Genomic DNA, 22,918 nt, shown 5'->3' with positions numbered 1-22,918 from the left:
AACGTCAATGGTCGAACTGTCAAACTTCTGTCACTCTCCATCAAAATATGGCATATAAAGCACGGTAAAACAACATAATTTAATTTAATTAGCACCGAAACATGTTTGTTTTTTCTAGACTTAAGGAATTCGATGATGTCTTACAAGAAGACTCGATAGACGGGCAAAGACTGCGAGAACTGTCGTTCCATGGTAAGGGGGCGTAGCTCACGTGTGCCCCTTTGTAAAATTATCAATGAAATTTAAGGTATTCCTGACGATCAAGGCAAACGGGCGCTATGTTGGCGGCTGCTTTTAAATTATCTCCCTGTAGAAAAAGCACAATGGCCATCATTCTTACAACAAAAAAGAAACTTGTACAAACAGTTCATAGGTACACCAGTTGAAATTAAGCTAACATAAACTCACTTTCACATTTGACAGAGGAAATGATAGTAATGCCGGGGTCTCAGGAGTGCAACGGTGACGTCACTGAGGGCGACCACCCCTTGAGCATCAACCCTGATAGTCAGTGGCAGACTTTCTTTAAAGATAATGAGGTTTTGCTGCAAATTGATAAAGATGTGAGGAGACTGTGTCCTGATATTTCGTTTTTTCAACAACCAACGGAGTTTCCCTGCTTTGAAATTGTTAATAGTAATGATGTTAAAAGGTTGCATACTAGGGTGCAGAGGAGTGTGCTGAAATGTGCCAATGTAGAGCGCAAAGGTTTAGGAATTACAAAGGTATGTTACTTTAGAATACACATTTCGAATTTAAGTAACACAAGACTAATGTGTGTGAGTGCAAAGACAAGAATCCAACAGTGTTGTGTTGTTTACATGCTGCTTCCTTTTAGTAGCAGGTAAAGTGAGTTTCAGCATGCTGTGAATATGTACCAGTTTTTTTTGTAATGCGGCACGTTTTTTTTTGTATGTTTACACTGTGGTGTTTATTTATGATTATGATATGTGCATTGGAATTATGTTCTTAAAACTGTCAGGAATTTGTAATCATTATCAAAGCACGCCCGTTTTTATCTTAATTTACTTAGTTACATCATTTTAACTAAAAATGCTTTGTTTAGTAGTTGGGAATTTCCATTTAAAAGCCACATTTTGACAACAACTGGTTTTGATGCATGATTTAGATACGATTTTTTATTTTCATTATAAGTTTTCAGATACAAAGACCTTTGTACTTTATTTTCATATTAACATTATGTGCAAAAAATTAATATTTAACTCTTATTTATTGTAATAATAATAATGGGATTAGTAAATACAGACTTGTAAATTGAAATTTAGTTGCTATGCAAAACATGTAAATGTGTGTCAAGACTACCACCTTTTTTTAAAACCAGCGGGACTTGATTTTTTTAAACCTATAAAGAATTTAATTACATTGCGTTTAATCAGTAAGTCCAGTTTTTTGATTTGTTGATTTGTTTGTTTACTCGACTTTTAAAATTTTTAATTTTTCGGATTTTTAAATTTTAGATTTTTTACTTTTTTGTTGTTTCGATTGTTTGCTTTCTCGTTTTTGGTTTGTGGAGGACGCCGGGGCTCGAAAATTTTAGAATACAGTAATGTTGCGCCCGCCTATATTTAATAATGATAAATAAAAATTGTCATAAGAATATCGACGTACCCAAAGTATGTAATATTCAGAACGTTTTGCTGCATTGTAGCTTAATTAATAATTTTAATCGCTTCCTCTGTTTTGAGGAGACAATTTGCTGCCTGCTTAATTGTCGCATTCTTTCGATCTATAAACATAAACAATTGAAGCTAACTGATTTTTTACTTCAGAGGCAAGGAAAGATTGTCTGAGTAACTTTAGACCAATTTTTTCCGTTTAAAAGAGAGAGTCTTGCAGGCGCCTAATTTTTTTTTAATGAAAAAAAAATCTTTGCGCCCGCTTGTGTTTTGTTTTTAAAATACTTTTAAAAAATGTCGAGAACTCGTGGAGTTCTTTATTTGGAAAGAATTTTACAGAATCTAGGGGCTCCTAGCGTCATTTTTTTAAATATGTGGTGTTTCACCGAAAAATTGAAAAATCAGGAATTTCAAAAATCAAAAAAATCCAAAAGTTAAAACATCGAATAAATGAAAATGTTGAAAAATGTAAGATTTAAAACCTCGCAAAATTTTGAAAAATCGAGTAAGTAAAAGCTCAAAAAAAAAACAGAAAGTCGAAATGAGGAAAAATTGGGAAATCGAAAACTGAAGAACTGAAAAATCGAAAAATCTAATAATTGAAAAGCCGAAAAATCGAAAAAGCGAGAAATTGGAAAGTCGATTTGTCATTTTTCGGTTTTTAAATTGTAGATTTTTAAATTTGACATTTTTTCAATTTTTTGATGTTTCGATTTTTAGATTTTCAGTTCTTCGATGTTTCTATTTTTCAAACAACTCGCAAAATTTTGAAAAATTAATAAGTAAAAAGTCAAAAAAACAGGAAGTCAAAAAATCTAAAAATTTAAAAATCCCAAAACTTAAACAGATAAATCGAAAAATCGGAAAATTAAAAACGCCAAAAATTGAAAAAATTTAAAACTTAAACATTGAAAATTTGAGTATTTGAAAAATTGAGAAATCGAGACATCGGAAAGATGAAAAATCGAAAAATTAAAAAATCGGTTAATCGAGAAATTGAGATATCGAAACATCCAAAAATTTAGAAACCCAAAAATTGAAAAATCGAAAAATTCAAATAAATAAATTCCAAAACTGAAACGTTGAAAAATTGGAAAACCGAAAAATCTAAAAGATGAATTATTGAAATACTGAGAAATCGAAATCGAAAAATTTAAAAATTGTGAAATCGAAACATCAAAAAATCAAGAAGTGGAAAAATCGAACATTTTTTTTAGAATTTTTTAATACCACAATATTTCGTTTTTTCATTACGTTTAATTTTTTTAATTTTTACATTTTCTAATATTTCGGTTTCATCAATTTTTGTGTTTGCAACTTTAATTTTTTCAATTTTCAATTCTTTCACTTCCGAATTTTTCAATTTTGCAATTTTTCGGTACTACAATTTTTATTTTTATTTTTCTCAATTTTTTTAGTTTTTTTCGGTTTTTGATTCTTCAAACTTTCGTTCTTTGATTTTTCAATTCGTCGATTCTTTAATTTTTCGTCTCTGATCTTCGATCTGCAATTTTTCGTTTTGGTTTTTCATTTTCTTTATTCTTACAATTTTTCGAGTTTTGTTTTTTCAATTTCAATTCTTTCTATTTTAAAATTAAAAACTGAAAACTCGAGAAATTTTAAATTGAAAAATGCAAAATTTAACAGTGGAAGAAACAAAGAAAAATTAAAAATTGAAAAATTTCCAAATCGAAAAATGGGAGAAACGAAAAATTCAAAAAATTAAAATTGAAAAAACAAAAATATAAATTCTAAGGAAATCGAAATTGAAAGAACAAAATTATATAAAATTGGAGACTCGAATAATCGAAAAGACGAATAATAGAAAAACTGAGAAATCGAGAAATGGAAATCGAAAAATCGAAACATCAAAAGATCGATAAGTCGAGAAGTCGAAAAATCTAAAAATTGAGATATCGAAATAGCTAAAGATCGAAAAATGGGAACATTCAAAATTGAAAAATTTAAACTTAAAAAATCCGATAAATCGAAAATTGAAAAATCGAAAAAGCGAGAAATCAAAAATTCGAAACATCCAAAAATAGAAAAACTGAAACATCGAGTAATAAAGAAATTGGAAAGTCGATTTTTGATTTTTCGGTTTTTAAATTTTAGATTTTTAAATTTGTCATTTTTTCGATTTTTTGATGTTTCGATTTTTAGATTTTCAGTTCTCCGATATTTCTATTTTTCAATTTTTGATTTTTTAAAACATACTGGCGAAATTTTGAAAAATCGAGTAAGTAAAAAGTCGAAAAATGTAAAAATTTAAAAATCGAAATCCTGAAAAATCCCAAAACTTACAGATAAATGGAAAAATCGGAAAATTAAAAAATCGATTAATCGAGAAATTGAAAAAACGAAGAATCCAAAAATTTAGAAACGCCAAAAATTGAAAAATCGAAAAACGAGAAAGCAAAAAATCGAAAGACTGAGAAATTGACACAACGAAAAAATTGAAAAATCTAAAATTTAAGAATTCGAAAAATTGAAATTTAAAAAATCTAGCAATCAACACATCAACAAATCGAAAAATCAAAAACCTGAAAAATCGAATAAATAAAATATTGAAAAGCCCAAAATTGAAAAATTTTAAAACTTAAACATTGAAAATTTGAGTATTTGAAAAATTGAGAAATCGAGACATCGGAAAGATGAAAAATCGAAAAATTAAAAAATCGGTTAATCGAGAAATTGGGAAATCGAAAAATCGAAAAATTTAGAATGCCAAAAATTGAAAAATTGAAAAATCGAAAAATTTAAATAAATCCCAAAACTGAAACGTTGAAAAATTGGAAAATCGAAAAGATGAATTATTGAAATACTGAGAAATTAAGAAATCGAAATCGAAAAATTCAAAAATCGCGAAATCGAAATCGAAAAATTTAATTGCGAAATCGAAACATCAAAAAATCAAGAAGTCGAAAAATCGAAAATTTTTTTTAGAATTTTTTGATATCACAATATTTCGTTTTTTCATTACATTTAATTTTTTAAATTTTTTGATATTTCGGTTTCATCAATTTTTTGTGTTTGCAACTTTAATTTTTTCAATTTTCAATTCCTGCACTTCCGAATTTTTCAATTTTGCAATTTTTCGGTACTACAATTTTTATTTTTATTTTTCTCATTTTTATTAGTTTTTCGGTTTTTCAAATTTTCATTTGCCCCGTTTTTTAATTTTCATTTTCTCGATTTTATATCTCAATTTTTCGTTTTTCTTTTGTTTAATTCTTCAAACTTTCGTTCTTTGATTTTTAAATTCGTCGATTCTTTAATTTTTCGTCTCTGATTTTCGATCTGCAATTTTTCGTTTCGGTTTCTCATTTTCTTTATTCTTACCATTTTTCGAGTTTTGTTTTTTCAAAAACAAAAAAAAATAAAAATTGAAAAATTTCCAAATCGAAAAATTGGAGAAATGAAAAATTTTAAAAATTAAAATTGAAAAAACAAAAATATAAATTCTAAACACTAAAAAATCGAATATTAGAAAAAATAAAGAAAATAAACGGAAACGAAAAATTGCAAAATGATAAATTAAAAAATAGAAAAGTTTAAAAATGAAAACTCGAAGAGTTCTATGTCGTAACTTTGAAGCAACAAAAAAAATTCAAATCGAAAAGTTAAGGAAATCGAAATTGAAAAAACAAAATTTTATAAAATTGGAAACTCGAATAATCGAAAAACTGAGAAATCGAAAAATTGAAAAAATACGAAATCGAAACATCAAAAGATCGAGAAGTCGAAAAATCTAAAAATTGAGATATCGAAATAGCTGAAGATCGAGAAATGGGAACATTAAAAATTGAAAAATTTAAACTTAAAAAATCCGATTTATTGTTTTAATACTTGTCGGAGTGGAACAAGTATAACACAATCCGTTATTTAAAAAATAATAATTTAGACTTTTATTTCAAAAATTATGCACAATTTGAAAGTCAAAACAGACAACTTTCGAAACATTTAACCAATTACACACTTTCTAGCGACCTGGAAATTTTTTCAACTATAAAGGGCAATCTGTAGATAGTCTTAGTTGCTGTAATTTTAATTTAATATCCATTATGATTTTGTTTTTCCATTTGAAACATAATACAGAGTATGTCGTACTGTAATTCTAAAATTTCACAATAGTCACATTTTCTTAATACAAAAATTGTCTAAAATATTAGACAGAACTTCCCACGCCGCTGAAGCACACAGTTCAGCAAATCCAGCTTCGTTGAAAAATTATAAAATTAGATTTTGCGAATTTAATTTTTTTATGATTTTCAAGTGAGTTTTTTCCTAACAAAATTTTGTGACTTTAGCAAGTACACGTTTATCAATTTGAATAGGTTCAGTGCAATACTAATAATAAAAGTAAAGTAGTCGTAAAAATTTTGTATCCTCATAAACTTTTACGATTCTAACGTCAAGTAAATGGCAACGCCGGTATTGTAAACGCATCAAACATGGTTGGCTATGCTACCCACAATTGTTGAACAGGGCCGTATTTACTTACTTCGGTTGAAATGTGATTTGCCAAAGTCAGTGTTACCTTAGCTGGTACTAGCCCCACTCACCCACCCTCTCTTTTATTAGAGGGTATGTCATTTGCCAAAATCAGTTTTATCTTAGCTAGTACTTGCTATGATAAGACTGATTGTGACAAATGATATACCTTCTAAGAAAATAGAGGGCGGGTGGGCGGGGCTTAGACTGTAGCAATTGACTTCTAAAATTTTACAAGTTTACAAATTCTGTGCGAGTATTTTACTGTATTCTCAAATTTTCGGAGAAACGCGGTGAAATGTTCCTTCCTTAATTTTTTTGAGTGTCCTAGCATATCGGTTAAATACGGCGTTCATCTTTTATAAAATGCAACGTTCGTCGAGGCTGCTAACATGAAGTTTAAAAAATCTGGATGACTAGGGTAAATAATAAAATCGGATTCATAAACCACAAGTATCGAAATGTTACTTTATGAAATTTAAATAACATTGATATGCAAAATTTTGGTGGAATGATTAGACAAATTTTGTTAGCGTTTTGTGACAAAAACCGGCGGTCAGTCTTAACAAAGAGGAAACATCTGGGGTACTCTAGCCAGAGAAACGGATCTCCAGTGATTTCCGTGAGCCCGCGACAAAAATAATGCTCCAGTTAAAATTAAAGAAAAAATTCGGCCTTTATTTCCTGGAACCAGCTGCAAATCTAAATACAGAGAAAAATAAATAATTATCTGCAAAGAACTTTCGGCAAAGAAAATGAAATGGAAATCCGTTCACGGTCGTCCTGGCGGTGACTTCTCGCTAAATGGAGCTGCTTCGGCTCCTGGAGAGGCGGCGAAGCTCTTAAAAAATGGTCGAAAGCTATTTCTACAGAACTTGAAGTATAATGGAACAAATTCAGCTTTTTAAAAAAATTATAAAATTTGATTTACGATTTTCGTTTTGTGATCTCTGCAAAGTAAAAACCAGGGGACAATGTAAAATATATGTAAAACACTTAAATAACGGGATAAAATGTCCTTCAGCACTAGGTAATCGCAATGTGAACCTCAAGTGTTTATTTATGTTTACACATCGAAAGAATGTCACGTAGAAATTAGTTTGAATTGAATTACTTTGTCTTCTCAAAACAGAGGACTAAAATTATTAATTAAACCACAGTCGAACAAAATGTTCTGATTATTATAATTCTTGTTTTATTATTATTACATAAAGACGTGTGTATTCTCACATTTTCGAGAAAATGGGGTGACTCGTTCTTAATTTGACCAATTAAAAATTTATAATGCTTATCATAACTTTAAAACATCTAAAAAAAATTCAGAGCATTCGGTTTTGTAGTTCTTGATTAAATAAATACAATAAAGATGTGATGTTTTAGCGAGTTTTGTGAATTTCTTATACAATAAACATAAAATTATTTTTCATACACATTGAAAATATCTTGTAATTTAACAACAAAATTCCAATTCATTGTCTTTAACTACATTTTTACTTTCCGATCGTAAACTAAGTATTGCAATAGGATTCATCCGGCGAATGGCTACTTTCATATTTTCGCGACGCTTCATGATCCCTAGTCTCTAGTGTATGAAAAATGCGTCTCCCGTTTCTGTCTGTCTGTCGTCTGTGCCGATTTTTACAATAAAAATAATCTCCAAAACCACCAGAGCGATTGTGGTCGAATTTTATATCTATCATAGAAATATCTTATAAATGGTAAAACGGTAACAAGAATTTGTTTAGGTAATCATCCCCGCCAACAATTTGATGATAAAATAACATACTTCTATACTTGTGGTTTATGAATCCGCTTTGAGTTTTTACTTTCGTCGTCCAGATTTTCACAAAGTCAAAATTGTATTTTAAAACTATCGTGAGAGTATCCTTCGGCAAGTCTCGATAGCTCAAGTACTTGCAGCAGCTAAACGAAGGTAGCCGGTTCGATTTTGTTTTGGATGAAAGTTTTATCTTTCTTACGGGACGAGGAAAGTTCTGACAAATAACGTATTATTTAATATATTTGCTCAAAACTGCCTTTTCAAGTAGTCTAAATGTTGTCCAAAACATAAGATAGAAACAAAATTCATCATATCTCTTCGACTCGTCTCTTTCTTGAGTGTACTATATTTGCAAAATATGTTATTTTTACAAAAAAAAAAAAAACAAAATTAATGGCCAATTAGCTTCAAATTCAATAGACTAATTTTTTCCAAGCGATTTTCTAAATTGCATTTTTAGACTAGCATCTACTTAAAATCAACGGTTTTTCTGAATATAAAATATATAAATTGTTTGAAAGGAAGTGGATATAATTTTGAGCCATTTTATTCTCTAAGTAAAAATAACGTGAATTCTTACTAACCATATGCTCTGTTTTACTTAATAAATGAGTTAACTACGCAAAAATATTAATTTTTCGATATATGTATGGAATTTGTGTACTTCCTTCGAACACCTTTAATAGCTTTTAAAAGAAAAACTTACGTTGATTTCGACCACCAGAAGTTGTTCTTGGTTACTTTTTACCCCAAAATGCTTGGAATTATGTCAATATCCCCAAAATAAAATTTGGCAGTTTTCAAAATATCGTAAAAGTTTGAATTTGAAACTGAATATTTCGAAAATTCTGATCCGGAACCATCAACACACTAACGATGTTTTTTTCAGTACCTATCGTATGAGATTTTTGACCTTTCCCCGAACACGCTATAAACTTGCCAAACAAGTTTTTTTGTTAATTTCGACCTCCAGAAGTTGTTTCGGCTTTATTTTCCCCAAATTTCTGGAATTTTTCAAGAATAGCCAAAATAAAATATGGCAATCCTTAGAATATTTCATTTTTTTCAAATGATATAACCTATAAGAAAACAGAGGGCGGGTGGGCGGGGCTAGTACTTGCTAAGAAAAACCTGACTTTGGTTGATGACATACCCTCTAAGAAAATAAAGGGCGCGTGGGAGGCGCTAGTACTTGTTAAGGTAATACTGATTTTGGTCCATAACATACCCTCGAAGAAAATAGAGAGGGTGGGTGGGCGGGGCTAGTACTTACTAAGATAAGACTTATTTTGGCAAATGACACACCTTTCTATTTTTACTTCCCGAGCGTAAGCAAAGGAAGTATTGTAATCGAGTCCGTCGGCCGACTCTCTACTTTTACGTTTTCTCGATCTTTCATGACCCCTAGAAGACGAAGAAATAGGTCTCCCATTTCCGTCTGTCTGTCCGTCTGTCCGTCTGTCCGTCTGTCCGTCCGTCTGTCCGTCTGTCCGTCCGTCTGTCCGTCTGTCCGTCTGTCCGTCCGTCTGTCCGTCTGTCCGTCTGTTGTCCCGGATTTTTATTAGACAGATAATCTCCGAAAGTACTCGACCGATTGTTGTGAAATTTTGTACTTATATTAAGAATATCATGTAGATGGTAAAACGCTAACCAAAATTTGTCTAATCATCCCCACCACTAAAGCGATGACGTCACTTCAAAATTGTACATAGTAAATGGGTTTTCAATTGTATAAAATAACATAGTCCTACACATGTAGTTTACAACTCTGAATCGACTTTTCACCCGAAACGTCCAGATTTTTGGAAAAAAAATCAAAATTATCAAACATTTTGAAATTTAATTTTTAATCTGCTAACCAGAATGCTTTGAAATGTTGCAGATGTTTTAAGGCTATAAAGAGCATCATAAATCTTTAGTCAAAAAATATTTGCTTATCCCCTCCAAAAACTTGATGACGTCAGCTCAAAAGTTTGTGGAATAAATCATATCTAAAATGTACAAAATATGATGAGTCTGTACTTGTGATCTATCACTCCATTCATATTTTTTGGATTTGTATATACAGGGTGACTCAAAAAAATTAATGAATGCGTAAATATATTTTATTGATTTAATCAGGAACTACAAAACCGAATGCTCTGAAATCTTGCAGATGTTTTAAGGTCATAAAGAGCATAATAAATGTTTAGTCAAAATATATTTGCTTATCCCCTCCAAAAACTTGATGACGTCAACTCGAAAGTTTGCCGAATAAATCATATCCAAAATGTACAAAATATGATGAGCCTGTACTTGTCATTTATCACTCCATTCATATTTTTTGGATTTGCATATACAGAGTGACTCAAAAAAATTAATGAATGCGCAAATATATTTTATTGATTTAATCAGGAACTACAAAACGGAATGCTCTGACATCTTGCAGATGTTTTAAGGTTATAAAGAGCATAATAAATGTTTAGTCAAAATATATTTGCTTATCCCCTCCAAAAACTTGATGACGTCAGCTCGAAAGTTTGCCGATTAAATCATATCTAAAATGTACAAAATATGATGAGCCTGTACTTGTCATTTATCACTCCATTCATATTTTTTGGATTTGCATATACAGAGTGACTCAAAAAAATTAATGAATGCGTAAATATATTTTATTGATTTAATCAGGAACTACAAAACGGAATGCTCTGACATCTTGCAGATGTTTTAAGGTTATAAAGAGCATAATAAATGTTTAGTCAAAATATATTTGCTTATCCCCTCCAAAAACTTGATGACGTCAGCTCGAAAATTTGCCGAATAAATCATATCTAAAATGCACAAAATATGATCAGTCTGTACTTGTGATCTATCACTCCATTCATATTTTTTGGATTTGCATATACAGGGTGATTCAAGAAAATAAATGAAAGCGTAAATTTATTTTACTGATTTACTCAGGAACTACAAAACCGAATGCTTCGAAATCTTGAAGATATTTTAAAATTATCATAAGCATGGTAAATTTTTGATCAAAATGTATTTGGTCGTCCCCCCTAAAAAATTTATGACGTCACCCCAAAATTTTGCTGAAAAAATGCCATCTTCAATGTGTAAAGTATGATGAGTCCATACTTGTGATTTATCACTGCATTAAAATTTTTAATATTTGCTTATACAGGGTGTCTGAAAAAAATTAATGACGGAGTGAATTGATTTTGCAAAACTGAATACTTAGAAATCTTGACGTTTTGAAGTTATTGTAAGCGTGGTAACTGTTTAATCAAAATGTATCTCTTTATCAACCCCAAAAAAAATTCATTACGTCTTCTCACAATTTTGCTGAATAAAGTATATGATCTGACTATACTTTTAAAATTTTTAATATTTGCTTATACAGGGTGTCTGAAAAAAATTAATGACGGAGTGAATTGATTTTGCAAAACTGAATACTTAGAAATCTTGACGTTTTGAAGTTATTGTAAGCATGGTAACTGTTTAATCAAAATGTATCTCTTCATCAACCCCAAAAAAAATTCATTACGTCCTCTCAGAATTTTGCTGAATAAAGTATATGATCTGACTATACTTGTAAAATTTTTGATATTTGCTTATACAGGGTGTCTGAAAAAAATTAATGACGGAGTGAATTGATTTTGCAAAACTGAATACTTAGAAATCTTGACGTTTTGAAGTTATTGTAAGCATGGTAACTGTTTAATCAAAATGTATCTCTTTATCAACCCCAAAAAAAATTCATTACGTCTTCTCACAATTTTACTGAATAAAGTATATGATCTGACTACACTTGTAACTAATCATTGCATTCAAATTTTTTAACTTGCTTATACAGGGTGACTCAAAAAAAGAAATGAATCAGTCACTTTATTTTAGTGAATAAATCAAGAATTGCTAAACTGAATATTTTGAAATCTTGCAGATGGTTAAAATTGATTGTGAGCATGGTAAATTGTTAATGAAAATATATCTGTTTATTCCCCCGAAAAAATTCATGACGTCATCTACAATTTTTGCCAAAAAAGTTTAACTCAAAATGTGCAAAATATGATGAGTTTTAACATAAGCAACTTTACTGTGGCCTGTGGTTTAGTGGAGGTGGAGTGTGCAGTGCAATTAGAAGTTCCGGTAACAGATCCCGGCACTTCCAACTTTTTTCGCCCATCAAATCAAGAACAGCACTTCCGATTTTCGCAACAATAATGTTATAATATTTATTTATTTGTTATTGTGTGTTCGTGAATAAGCACCATAAATAGCAAATGTTGAAATTTTTTTTTGTGATCGGAAGAATATCTCTTAATCATTTTATATATTGTCAATACATGATTAACTTCGACTGTTAATGTTTATACATCGAGAGAAGCAGAGAAAAAGTACATACGCATTTGCTTCAGTTACGCCACTGACCGTGTCATTTCTTTATCGCACGTTGAGACATAGTTTATATAAACAAACTCCCAGCCATAGCAAAAAGCGGAAGTTGGAAACGACGAGCGGCGCGGGGTTTGGGTGGCGAGACGAAACAGTTGCGATTGCGAAATGCGAAGCCAATTCGAAAAAAACTGTTGAAGAGTGAATGTCATTGAGGATATATATCTCCAAATTTTAAAAATTGGACCAAGTTACAATAATTGTTGCCTGGTAAGTGCAGATATTTTGGATTTGCATATACGGGGTGATTCAAGAAAATAAATGAAAGCGTAAATTTATTTTACTGATTTACTCAGGAACTACAAAACCGAATGCTTCGAAATCTTGAAGATATTTTAAAATTATCATAAGCATGGTAAATTTTTGATCAAAACGTATTTGGTCGTCCCCCCTAAAAAATTTATGACGTCACCACAAAATTTTGCTGAATAAATCCTATCTAAAATGTACAAAATATGGTGAGTCTCTTCTTGTAATTTGTCATTCCATTCAAATTTTTTCGATTTGCATAAACAGGGTGACTCAAAAAAATTAATGAATGCGTAAATTTATTTTATTGATTTAATCAGGAACTACAAAACCGAATGCTTTGAAATCTTGCAGATGTTTTAAGGTTATAAAGAGCATAATAAATTTTTAGTCAAAATATATTTGGTTATCTTCTACAAAAAACTGATGACGTCAGCTCAAAAGTTTGCCGAATAAATCGTATCTAAAATGTACAAAATATGATGAGTCTGTACTTGTGATTTATCATTTCATTCATATTTTTGGATTTGCATATGCAGGGTGACTCAAAAAAATTAATGAAGGCGTGAATTTATTTTATCGATTTAATCAGGAATTACAAAACCGAATGCTTTGAAATCTTGGGAATATTCTAAAGTTATTATAAGCATGGTAAACTTTTGTTCAAAATGTATTTGTTCATCCCTCCTAAAAAAATTGATGACGTCACCCTTAAATTTTGCTGAATAAATCCTATCTAAAATGCAAAAAATATGATGAGTTTGTACTTGTGATTTATCATTCCATTCATATTTTTTAGATTTTCTTAAGAGGTGGTTCAAAAAAATTAATGAAGTCAATTTATTTTATTGATTAAATTAAAGGCAACACTTATTATTAGTATTACACCCCAACCAACCCAATTTGGTAGACAAAAAATTTGTTAAAGGAAAAACTCGGTTGAAACATAAGGGTAGCATGCTTATTTACATTGACTTTAACATTACAGACCTGCATTTGTTTTATGCGTTCACTTGGTTCCGCGAATGTGAAATAGACATGTTTATAATCAACCAATTGTGAATTTCACCGTCAAGAATTAAAATAAAACCCAATGTTTTATATAATAAGCGGAAGTCGAAGCAATAAAACCGATGGTCGTTTTGTTTACAGTTTCTCTGTTTGACTCTTAAGTATGCTGTTACGCCTGTCATCTTAAATTAAGAATGTTTATACATACACGATTTTCAGCTGCCTGGGATACGTATACGTGAGTAAATTGTTTCGTTATTTTATTGATTATTACAAATCAATATTCAAAACGACCCAATTCATTTTCCCGAAAATTTGAGAATTTAATAATTTTATTCTTAGTATTACACTACATCTATCCCAAACTGATATAGGTGTCCTTGCAAAAATGTTGATGACGTCATCGCAATTTTTTTTTAAATTCCCACTACAAAAATGTAATGAGAAAAAACACAATAGGCATGCAGTCGTCAAGTTTCCGACAGCGAGGGAAGTACTGTCTAAACTCTTTAGACCAATTTTTTTTAAATGTATCACTTGACACCCACCCACCCGCCCTCTCTTTTCTTAGAGGATATCTTATTTGCCAAAATCAGTCTTATCTTAGCAGCTACTATCCCCGCCCACCCACCCTCTCTTTTCTTAGAGGGCATGTCATTTGCCAAAATCAGTTTTATCTTAGCTAGTACTTACTTAGATAAGACTGATTGTGGCAAATTACATACTTCGGTTTTGCAGTTCCTGATTAAATCAATAAAATAAATTCACGCATTCATTAATTTTTTTGAGTCACCCTGTATAAGCAAATCCAAAACATGAATGGCATAATAAATCACAAATATAAATTCATCATATTTTGAACATTTTTAGAAAGGATTTAATCGACAAAATTTTTATCTGACATCATCAATTTTTTGCAGAGGACAAGCAAATACATTTTGATTAAAATTTTATTATGCTTATCACATATTAATAAAGATAATCTCCAAAACTACCGGACCGATTGTGGTCGAATTTTATATCTATCATAGAAATATCCTGTAAATGGTAAAGCGGTAACAAAAATTTGTGTAGGTAATCATCCCCACCAACAATTTGATGATAAAATAACATACTCCTATACTTGTGGTTTATGAATCCGCTTTGAGTTTTTACTTTCGTCGTCCAGATTTTCGCAAAAAGGTCAAAGTTATATTTTGAACTACTGTGAGAGTATCCTTCGGCAAGTCTCGATAGCTAATGTACTTACAGCAGCTAAACGAAGGTTGCCGGTTCGATCTTGTTTTGGATCAAAGTTTTGTCTTTCTTATAGGGCAAGGAAAGTCCTGTCTGATAACTTATTATTTAATATTTTTGCCCAAAACTGCCTTTTCAAGTAGTCTAAATCTTGTCCAAAACATAAGAAAGAAACAAAATTTATCATATCTCTTCCATTCGTCTCTTTCTTGAGTGTACTATATTTGCAAAACATGTTATTTTTACAAACAAAAACAAAATTATTGGCCAAGTAGCTTCAAATTCAATAGACTAATTTTTTCCAAGCGACTTTCTAAATTGCTTTTTTCGGCTAGCATCTACTTAAAATCAACAATTTTTCTGAATATAAATGAATAAATTGTTTGAAAGGAAGGAATTTTGAGCCATTTTTCATTTTTAGTTAAAGTATTTTCCGAATTTTAACGACATATTATTCTCTAAGTAGAAATAACGTGAAGTCTTACTAACCACATGCTCTGTTTTACTTAATAAATGAGTTAACTTCGCAAAAATATTAATTTTTCGATACCTCCATGTATGGAATTTTTGACTTTGTTCGAGCACCTTTGATAACTATTAAAAGAAAATCTTATGTTGATTTCGACCACCAGAAGTTGTTCTTGGTTACTTTTTATCCCAAAATTCCTGAAATTATGTCAGAATCCCCAAAATAAAATTTGGCAGTTTTTAAAATACCGTAAAACTTGGAATTTGAAACTGAATATTTCGAAAATTCTGATCCGGAACCATCAAATCACTAACGATGTTTTTTTCAGTACCTATCGTACGAAATTTTTTACCTTTCCCCGAACACGTTATAGACTTACCAGTTTTTTTTTTTTTTTTGTTAATTTCGACCTCCAGAAGTTGTTTTCGGCTTTATTTTCCCCAAATTTCTGGAACTTTTCCAGAATGCCCAAAATAAAATATGGCAATCCTTAGAATATTTTTACTTCCCGAGCGTAAGCAAAGGAAGTATTGTAATCGAGTCCGTCGGCCGACTCTCTACTTTTACGTTTTCTCGATCTTTCATGACCCCTAGAAGACGAAGAAATAGGTCTCCATTTCCGTCTGTCTGTCCGTCTGTCCGTCCGTCTGTCCGTCTGTCCGTCTGCCGTCCCGGATTTTTATTAGACAGATAATCTCCGAAAGTACTCGACCGATTGTTGTGAAATTTTGTACTTATATTAAGAATATCATGTAGATGGTAAAACGCTAACCAAAATTTGTCTAATCATCCCCACCACTAATGCGATGACGTCACTTCAAAATTGTACATAGTAAATGGGTTTTCAATTGTATAAAATAACATAGTCCTACACATGTAGTTTACAACTCTGAATCGACTTTTCACCCGAAACGTCCAGATTTTTGGAAAAAAAATCAAAATTATCAAACAACATTTTGAAATTTAATTTTTAATCTGCTAACCAGAATGCTTTGAAATGTTGCAGATGTTTTAAGGCTATAAAGAGCATCATAAATCTTTAGTCAAAAAATATTTGCTTATCCCCTCCAAAAACTTGATGACGTCAGCTCAAAAGTTTGTGGAATAAATCATATCTAAAATGTACAAAATATGATGAGTCTGTACTTGTGATCTATCACTCCATTCATATTTTTTGGATTTGCATATACAGGGTGACTCAAAAAAATTAATGAATGCGTAAATTTATTTTACTGATTTACTCAGAAACTACAAAACCGAATGCTTTGAAATCTTGCAGATGTTTTAAGGTTATAAAGAGCATAATAAATGTTTAGTCAAAATATATTTGCTTATCCCCTCCAAAAAATTGATGACGTCAGCTCGAAAGTTTGCCGAATAAATCCTATCCAAACTGTAAAAATATGATGAGTCTGTACTTGTAATTTATCACTCCATTCATATTTTTTGGATTTGCATATACAGGGTGACTCAAAAAAATTAATGAATGCGTAAATATATTTTATTGATTTAATCAGGAACTACAAAACGGAATGCTCTGACATCTTGCAGATGTTTTAAGGTTATAAAGGGCATAATAAATGTTTAGTCAAAATATATTTGCTTATCCCCTCCAAAAACTTGATGACGTCAGCTAGAAAATTTGTCGAATAAATCATATCTAAAATGTACAAAATATGATCAGTCTGTACTTGTGATTTATCATTCCATTCATATTTTTGGATTTGCATATGCAGGGTGACTCAAAAAAATTAATGAAGGCGTGAATTTATTTTATCGATTTAATCAGGAATTACAAAACCGAATGCTTTGAAATCTTGGGAATATTTTAAAGTTATTATAAGCATGGTAAACTTTTGTTCAAAATGTATTTCTTCATCCCTCCTAAAAAAATTGATGACGTCACCCTTAAATTTTGCTGAATAAATCCTATCTAAAATGCAAAAAATATGATGAGTTTGTACTTGTGATTTATCATTCCATTCATATTTTTTAGATTTTCTTAAGAGGTGGTTCAAAAAAATTAATGAAGTCAATTTATTTTATTGATTAAATTAAAGGCAACACTTATTATTAGTATTACACCCCAACCAACCCAATTTGGTAGACACAAAATTTGTTAAAGGAAAAACTCGGTTGAAACATAAGGGTAGCACGCTTATTTACATCGACTTTAACATTACAGACCTGCATTTGTTTTATGCGCTCACTTGGTTCCGCGAATGTGAAATAGACATGTTTATAATCAACCAATTGTGAATTTCACCGTCAAGAATTAAAATAAAACCCAATGTTTTATATAATAAGCGGAAGTCGAAGCAATAAAACCGATGGTCGTTTTGTTTACAGTTTCTCTGTTTGACTCTCACGTATGCTGTTACGCCTGTCATCTTAAATTAAGAATGTTTATACATACACGATTTTCAGTTGCCTCTGATACGTATACGTGAGTAAATTGTTTCGTTATTTTATTGATTATTACAAATCAATATTCAAAACGACTCAATTCATTTTCCCGAAAATTTGAGAATATAATAATTTTATTCTTAGTATTACACTACATCTATCCCAACTGATATACGTGTCCTTGCAAAAATGTTGATGACGTCATCGCAATTTTTTTTTAAATTCCCACTACAAAAATGTAATGAGAAAAAAAACACAATAGGCATGCAGTCGTCAAGTTTCCGACAGCGAGGGAAGTACTGTCTAAACTCTTTAGACCAATTTTTTTCAGTGCCTATCGTACGAAATTTTTTACCTTCCCCCAAACACGCTATAGACTTACCAAACAATTTTTTTTTTTTGTTAATTTCGACCTCCAGAAGTTGTTTTCGGCTTTATTTTCCCCAAATTTCTGGAAAATAAAATATGGCAATCCTTAGAATATTGTAAAAATTTAAATTTGAAACCGAATACTTCGAAAACTTTGGTCCGAGATCATCATCTCAGTACTAACATAAGATTGACTGTTTCAAATGATATAACCTATAAGAAAACAGAGGGCGGGGCTAGTACTTGCTAAAAAAACCCTGACTTTGGTTGATGGCATACCTTCTAAAAAAATAAAGGGCGCGTGGGCGGGACTAGTACTTACTAAGATAAGACTTATTTTGGCAAATGACACCTTTCTATTTTTTTAGAATGTATCATTTGCCAAAATGAATCTTATCTTAGCAAGTACTGGCCCCGCCCACCCGCCCTCTATTTTCTTAGAGAATATATCATTTGAAAAAGTCAGTCTGTTTTCTTAGAGGGTGTTTCATTTGCCAAAATCAGTCGTATCTTAGCAAGTATTAACCCTGCTCACCTGTCCTGGCGGAGCTAGTATTTACTAAGATAAGACTTATGTTTTCAAATGATATAACCTAAAAGAAAATACAGGGCGGGTGGGCGGGGCTAGCACTTGGTAAGGTATACTGATTTTGGCGAATAACATACCCTCGAAGAAAAGAAAGGGCGGGTGGGTGGGGCTAATGCTTACTAAAATTTAGGCAAATGGCAAAGGGTGTATCCTCTATTTTCTTAGAAGGTATCATTTGCCAAAATCAGTCTTACCTTAGCAAGTAGTAGCCCCGCCCACCCGCCCGTTATTTTCTTAGAGGGTATGTGATTTGCCAAAATCACTCTTATCTTAGCAGTTTTAGTTTTTCAGTTAAATGCGTGGTGACCTCCTATATCCCAAAACTTAGTGCATGTTTAGGCAACTTCGCTAAAATCTTATTCTTTCAGTACCTCTCGTATGAAATTTTTGATTTTCCCCGAACACTTTAAAAAATTACGAAAAGACTTTTTTTGTTAATTTCGACCTCCAGCAATAGTTTTCGGTGTCGTCTTCCGAAATTCGTGGAATATTGCTAGAATCGCCAAAATAAAAAATGACCATCCTTGGAATATTGTAAAAATTTGAATTCAAAACAGAATAGTCTTCTATTTCCCAGAATTTTTAGTGAATTTTCAAGCAACTTCACCAATATATTAATTTTTCGATACCTCCATGTATGGAATTTTTGACTTTGTTCGAGCACCTTTGATAACTATTAAAAGAAAATCTTATGTTGACTTCGACCACCAGAAGTTGTTCTTGGTTACGTTTTTTCCCAAAATTCCTGGAATTATGTCACAATCCCCAAAATAAATGTTGGCAGTTTTTAAAATACCGTAAAAGTTTGAATTTGAAACAGAATATTTCGAAAATTATCCGGAACCATCAACACACAAACGATGCTTTTTTCCGTTGGCAAATCTTATCTCAGCAAGTACTAGCGATATGTTGATATAGTTTTTACCTTTCTCGTTTTTTTTAACGTAACAATAGAATCAAATTCACCATTTTTGTGATGTTCCACGAAAAAATAACGCGTCTTGGCCAACTAGAGCAGAAATTTAAAAGATTACCCGATATATAGATTTTTTCTTTATTTCAAACCTGCATTGTTTAAATGGTAACCACATTTTTTAAACAATGAGTAAATGCCAAGAAGACAAAAAATACCAAGCCAAAATTACACAAAAGGGAAATATTTTTTTTTGATAAACACAATTTGCAAAATTAAATTTCTGTATTTCTATATCTCATACTGATTACTTTTAAACTACAAACCCGAGTATTTTTAAACTTCTTAGTTTTCAAATATTTTAATTTGCATAACTAAATATCTAAAAACCTTTCATTTTTATTGCTTTTTGAACATATTTTTAGTAATGCCATTAATTCATGTGCTTTTGTTACATATTTAATAATGCAGAATATTTCTATAGATAGCCTTATCGATCAAAAAAGCGAATGAGGACTACGCGCCCATGACTGAGGGCAAAGAAGCTCATTGGGAAGTAGTCGAACGAATTCTTTTCCTTTACGCGAAACTAAACCCTGGCCAGAGTTATGTCCAAGGAATGAACGAAATAATAGGTCCTATTTACCACGCTTTCGCCTCCGATCCTGACGTAACATTTCGAGGTAAAATCCTTTTTACCCTACAAATATTTTCTTTTTTTTTTTTGTTTGTTTTTAGAACACGCCGAATGTGACAGCTTCTTTTGTTTCACCAACCTAATGTCTGAAATTCGCGATTTCTTTATAAAAAGCCTCGACGAGACCGACCATGGAATCAACAAAATGATGAGCCGAATGTTACAACAATTAAAAAACAGCGACTTAGACGTGTGGCTGAAGTTCCAACAGTTGGAACTGAAGCCACAGTATTACAGTTTTAGGTAAGAATTAAACGTACAAGTAACGTGCTCTATTTATTATATTTAGGTGGATCACTCTTTTACTGTCGCAAGAATTTCCCCTACCCGACGTGCTCAGGATATGGGATACGTTATTCTCGGATGAGTCGAGATTCGATTTTTTGATTTATGTTTGTTGTGCTATGATCGTGTAAGTGCCACTTTACCGCTTTTGTATTGTTAGTAATCCACAACGTTTCAGTATATTGAGGAATAGGCTGTTAAACGGCGATTTTCCGTCCAATTTAAAATTGTTACAAAACTTCCCACCCATGGATGTACAGATAATTTTATCCAAGGCTGTTGAATTGTCTCAACAAAAAAACTAGCTTTAAGCGTACTATATTATTTCCAAATTCGAATTTTGCTATTTTAGTGTCACGTTGCCATCCTGTTACTTTACTCATTTTTTTCTCGTTTCTCGTGTAAGTGTATCCAATATTCATTACTCTAATTGGTCAATTTGTTATCATCATTTTGCATGAAGTAGAGGCTCAATAATTGACCAATAACATCACACTTTTTACTCATGCGCGTTTCAGTTACTGATCCCTGTTTTGTACGTATCAATGACAATCAGCCTTAAGGGGATCTCTGTTCCTATTACATTAAACATTAAAAACGAACATCACATAATCGTGATTTTATTTAGTTGTAAGCATTTATCTACATTATGTACTCTAATAAGTGTGTAGTGGATAGAAAAAACCATGACAGGAAATGAAAATGCCCAAAGCCTTACAATTGCCGTTTTTACGTTTCCTGCACTGGCAACGGCCGTGTTACCGAACTTCCATATTTGAAGTCAATTTTATACTTTTCATAATATTGTAAGCAGTTAAAATCTTATTTTATTAATAAAATTTGTTAAAACGTAAATTTTTATTTATTGGTTAATTCTTCTTTTGAATGAAATTCTTTGGCAAAAGTCTGGGCTACTAACAATGGAAACACTAAACTAGCTTCAGCGTAAATTTTGACAGGCTTTGCTTCCTTTTTTATTTTCCCCCACGATTTAGCTTCATCGGGTCTTGCCCCAGAGTCACTACCATCAAATTCTGAAGACGTGTTTAGATAAACACAATAATCAGCGCCATTTCTCTGAAATATTTCCAAATTATTTAATTTTAATAAAATTAATAATTATAGTACCATCAGATTGGCGTTACAAATGTGATGTTTCACTAGACCCCCTCCTATGATTATCATTCCACTATGGATAGATTTCATTGCCATTAAATTAAGTTGTCTCAGATCTGTAAAAATATTATTTTTAACTTACTTTAGCACTTTATAAAAGCAAAAAATACCTGAAATTATGTCTAATATAAGTCCTGGATTTCGAAATGAGTGCATGAACATCATGTCTCCAATACTCCCATCAGTCAAGGCTGGACAAAAAACAGGAATTTTGTTCTTGGCAGTCCAATAATAAATACTTTCTTCGTTATTTATTCTCTCCCCTAATCTATTAATTACTTTACTAGGACTCCACAACGCCCCCTGTTTTTGTTCATTTAACATTTCATCCAGCAAAGGCATAATCCAATTTTCAAATTCACAATAATTATCATTAGGGACTAACAAATTTCCAATTCTATTAATTCCATTATTTCTTAAATTAACACCATCTAAACTAAAGTCCCCTAAGTATGTAGACGCCATACATTTAATAAAATCCTCTTCAACGCCGCCAGCGGTCGTCACAATACAATCTACCTATAAAAATTCACTTTATAAAAAAATCGTGGATGTTTGTTTCTTACCATTTTATGCTGCACTAAAAATTTGATCGTTTCTCGTAATCCACTAGACACGATATTTGAGGTATAACCCAGGAAAATAGTGCAGTTGCTTTTGACCCCAATAAAAGGGTCTTCATCATCCACATATCGGTCTTCGGAAATCGGGGCCTTGCGACACTCGATCATTCGATTGATTTCTTCCACCGCTAAACCAAAATTAGTAGCTTGAAAACCGGTGTGCAAAAAACTGTTGAGTAATTTATCATAGTTGAGACCCTGACTCCAATCATAACCAGCCACTTTTTCTTTAAGAAGTGACGAATCTTTAGTTTTTTGAAGCACAGCGTCGGATACAGACTCAAGGGGCACAGCCATCGTCACCACATAACCTCAAAACATACAAAAATTCAAAACAACTTGATAGTTGACATAATTTAGGGTGAAACACGTCATTAACATAATAACAAAATCACTACTAATTTTTGAAAACAAAAACGATTTTTTTGTATTCGTGTACAATTTACAATTAATTAGTGAATCGATGTCAAGACTGCACGAATTTTGACGCTTCTGGTATTAATTTAAAGCACTTATTGTTTATTTTTATCTTACATATTTGCGCAGAAGGTTG

At 31.4% G+C, this 22,918-nt stretch overlaps 2 protein-coding genes across 3 annotated transcripts; one reads left to right on the top strand and one right to left on the bottom strand.

Moving 5' to 3' along the window:
• The first annotated feature begins 8 nt into the window (after positions 1-8).
• On the top strand, positions 9-21,421 carry LOC135127915 (TBC1 domain family member 13). Of its 2 annotated transcripts, XM_064054607.1 has the most exons (8): positions 9-64; positions 119-192; positions 248-373; positions 424-725; positions 20,069-20,267; positions 20,323-20,524; positions 20,571-20,693; positions 20,745-21,421. In XM_064054607.1, exons 1-8 carry the CDS (start codon positions 48-50, stop codon positions 20,869-20,871), a joined length of 1,170 nt encoding a protein of 389 aa, XP_063910677.1. In that variant the 5' UTR covers positions 9-47; the 3' UTR covers positions 20,872-21,421. The 2 variants fall into 2 exon arrangements, with proteins under 2 accessions (XP_063910677.1, XP_063910678.1); XM_064054608.1 differs by lacking the exon at positions 9-64 and having other exon boundaries at positions 102-192.
• On the bottom strand, positions 21,158-22,741 carry LOC135127916 (probable deoxyhypusine synthase). The gene is made up of 4 exons (XM_064054609.1): positions 22,309-22,741; positions 21,853-22,261; positions 21,695-21,798; positions 21,158-21,643 (listed from the first exon to the last, which is right to left on the bottom strand). Exons 1-4 carry the CDS (start codon positions 22,660-22,662, stop codon positions 21,425-21,427), a joined length of 1,086 nt encoding a protein of 361 aa, XP_063910679.1. The 5' UTR covers positions 22,663-22,741; the 3' UTR covers positions 21,158-21,424.
• Positions 22,742-22,918: the final 177 nt, after the last annotated feature.

The sequence above is a fragment of the Zophobas morio genome, unplaced genomic scaffold, assembly GCF_036711695.1.
Source record: "Zophobas morio isolate AGI-343-1 ecotype UQ-CSIRO unplaced genomic scaffold, CSIRO_AGI_Zmor_V1 ptg000012l, whole genome shotgun sequence".
Classification (NCBI taxonomy): Eukaryota; Metazoa; Arthropoda; class Insecta; order Coleoptera; family Tenebrionidae; genus Zophobas; species Zophobas morio.
This window is presented reverse-complemented; position numbering and strand designations above follow the sequence as displayed.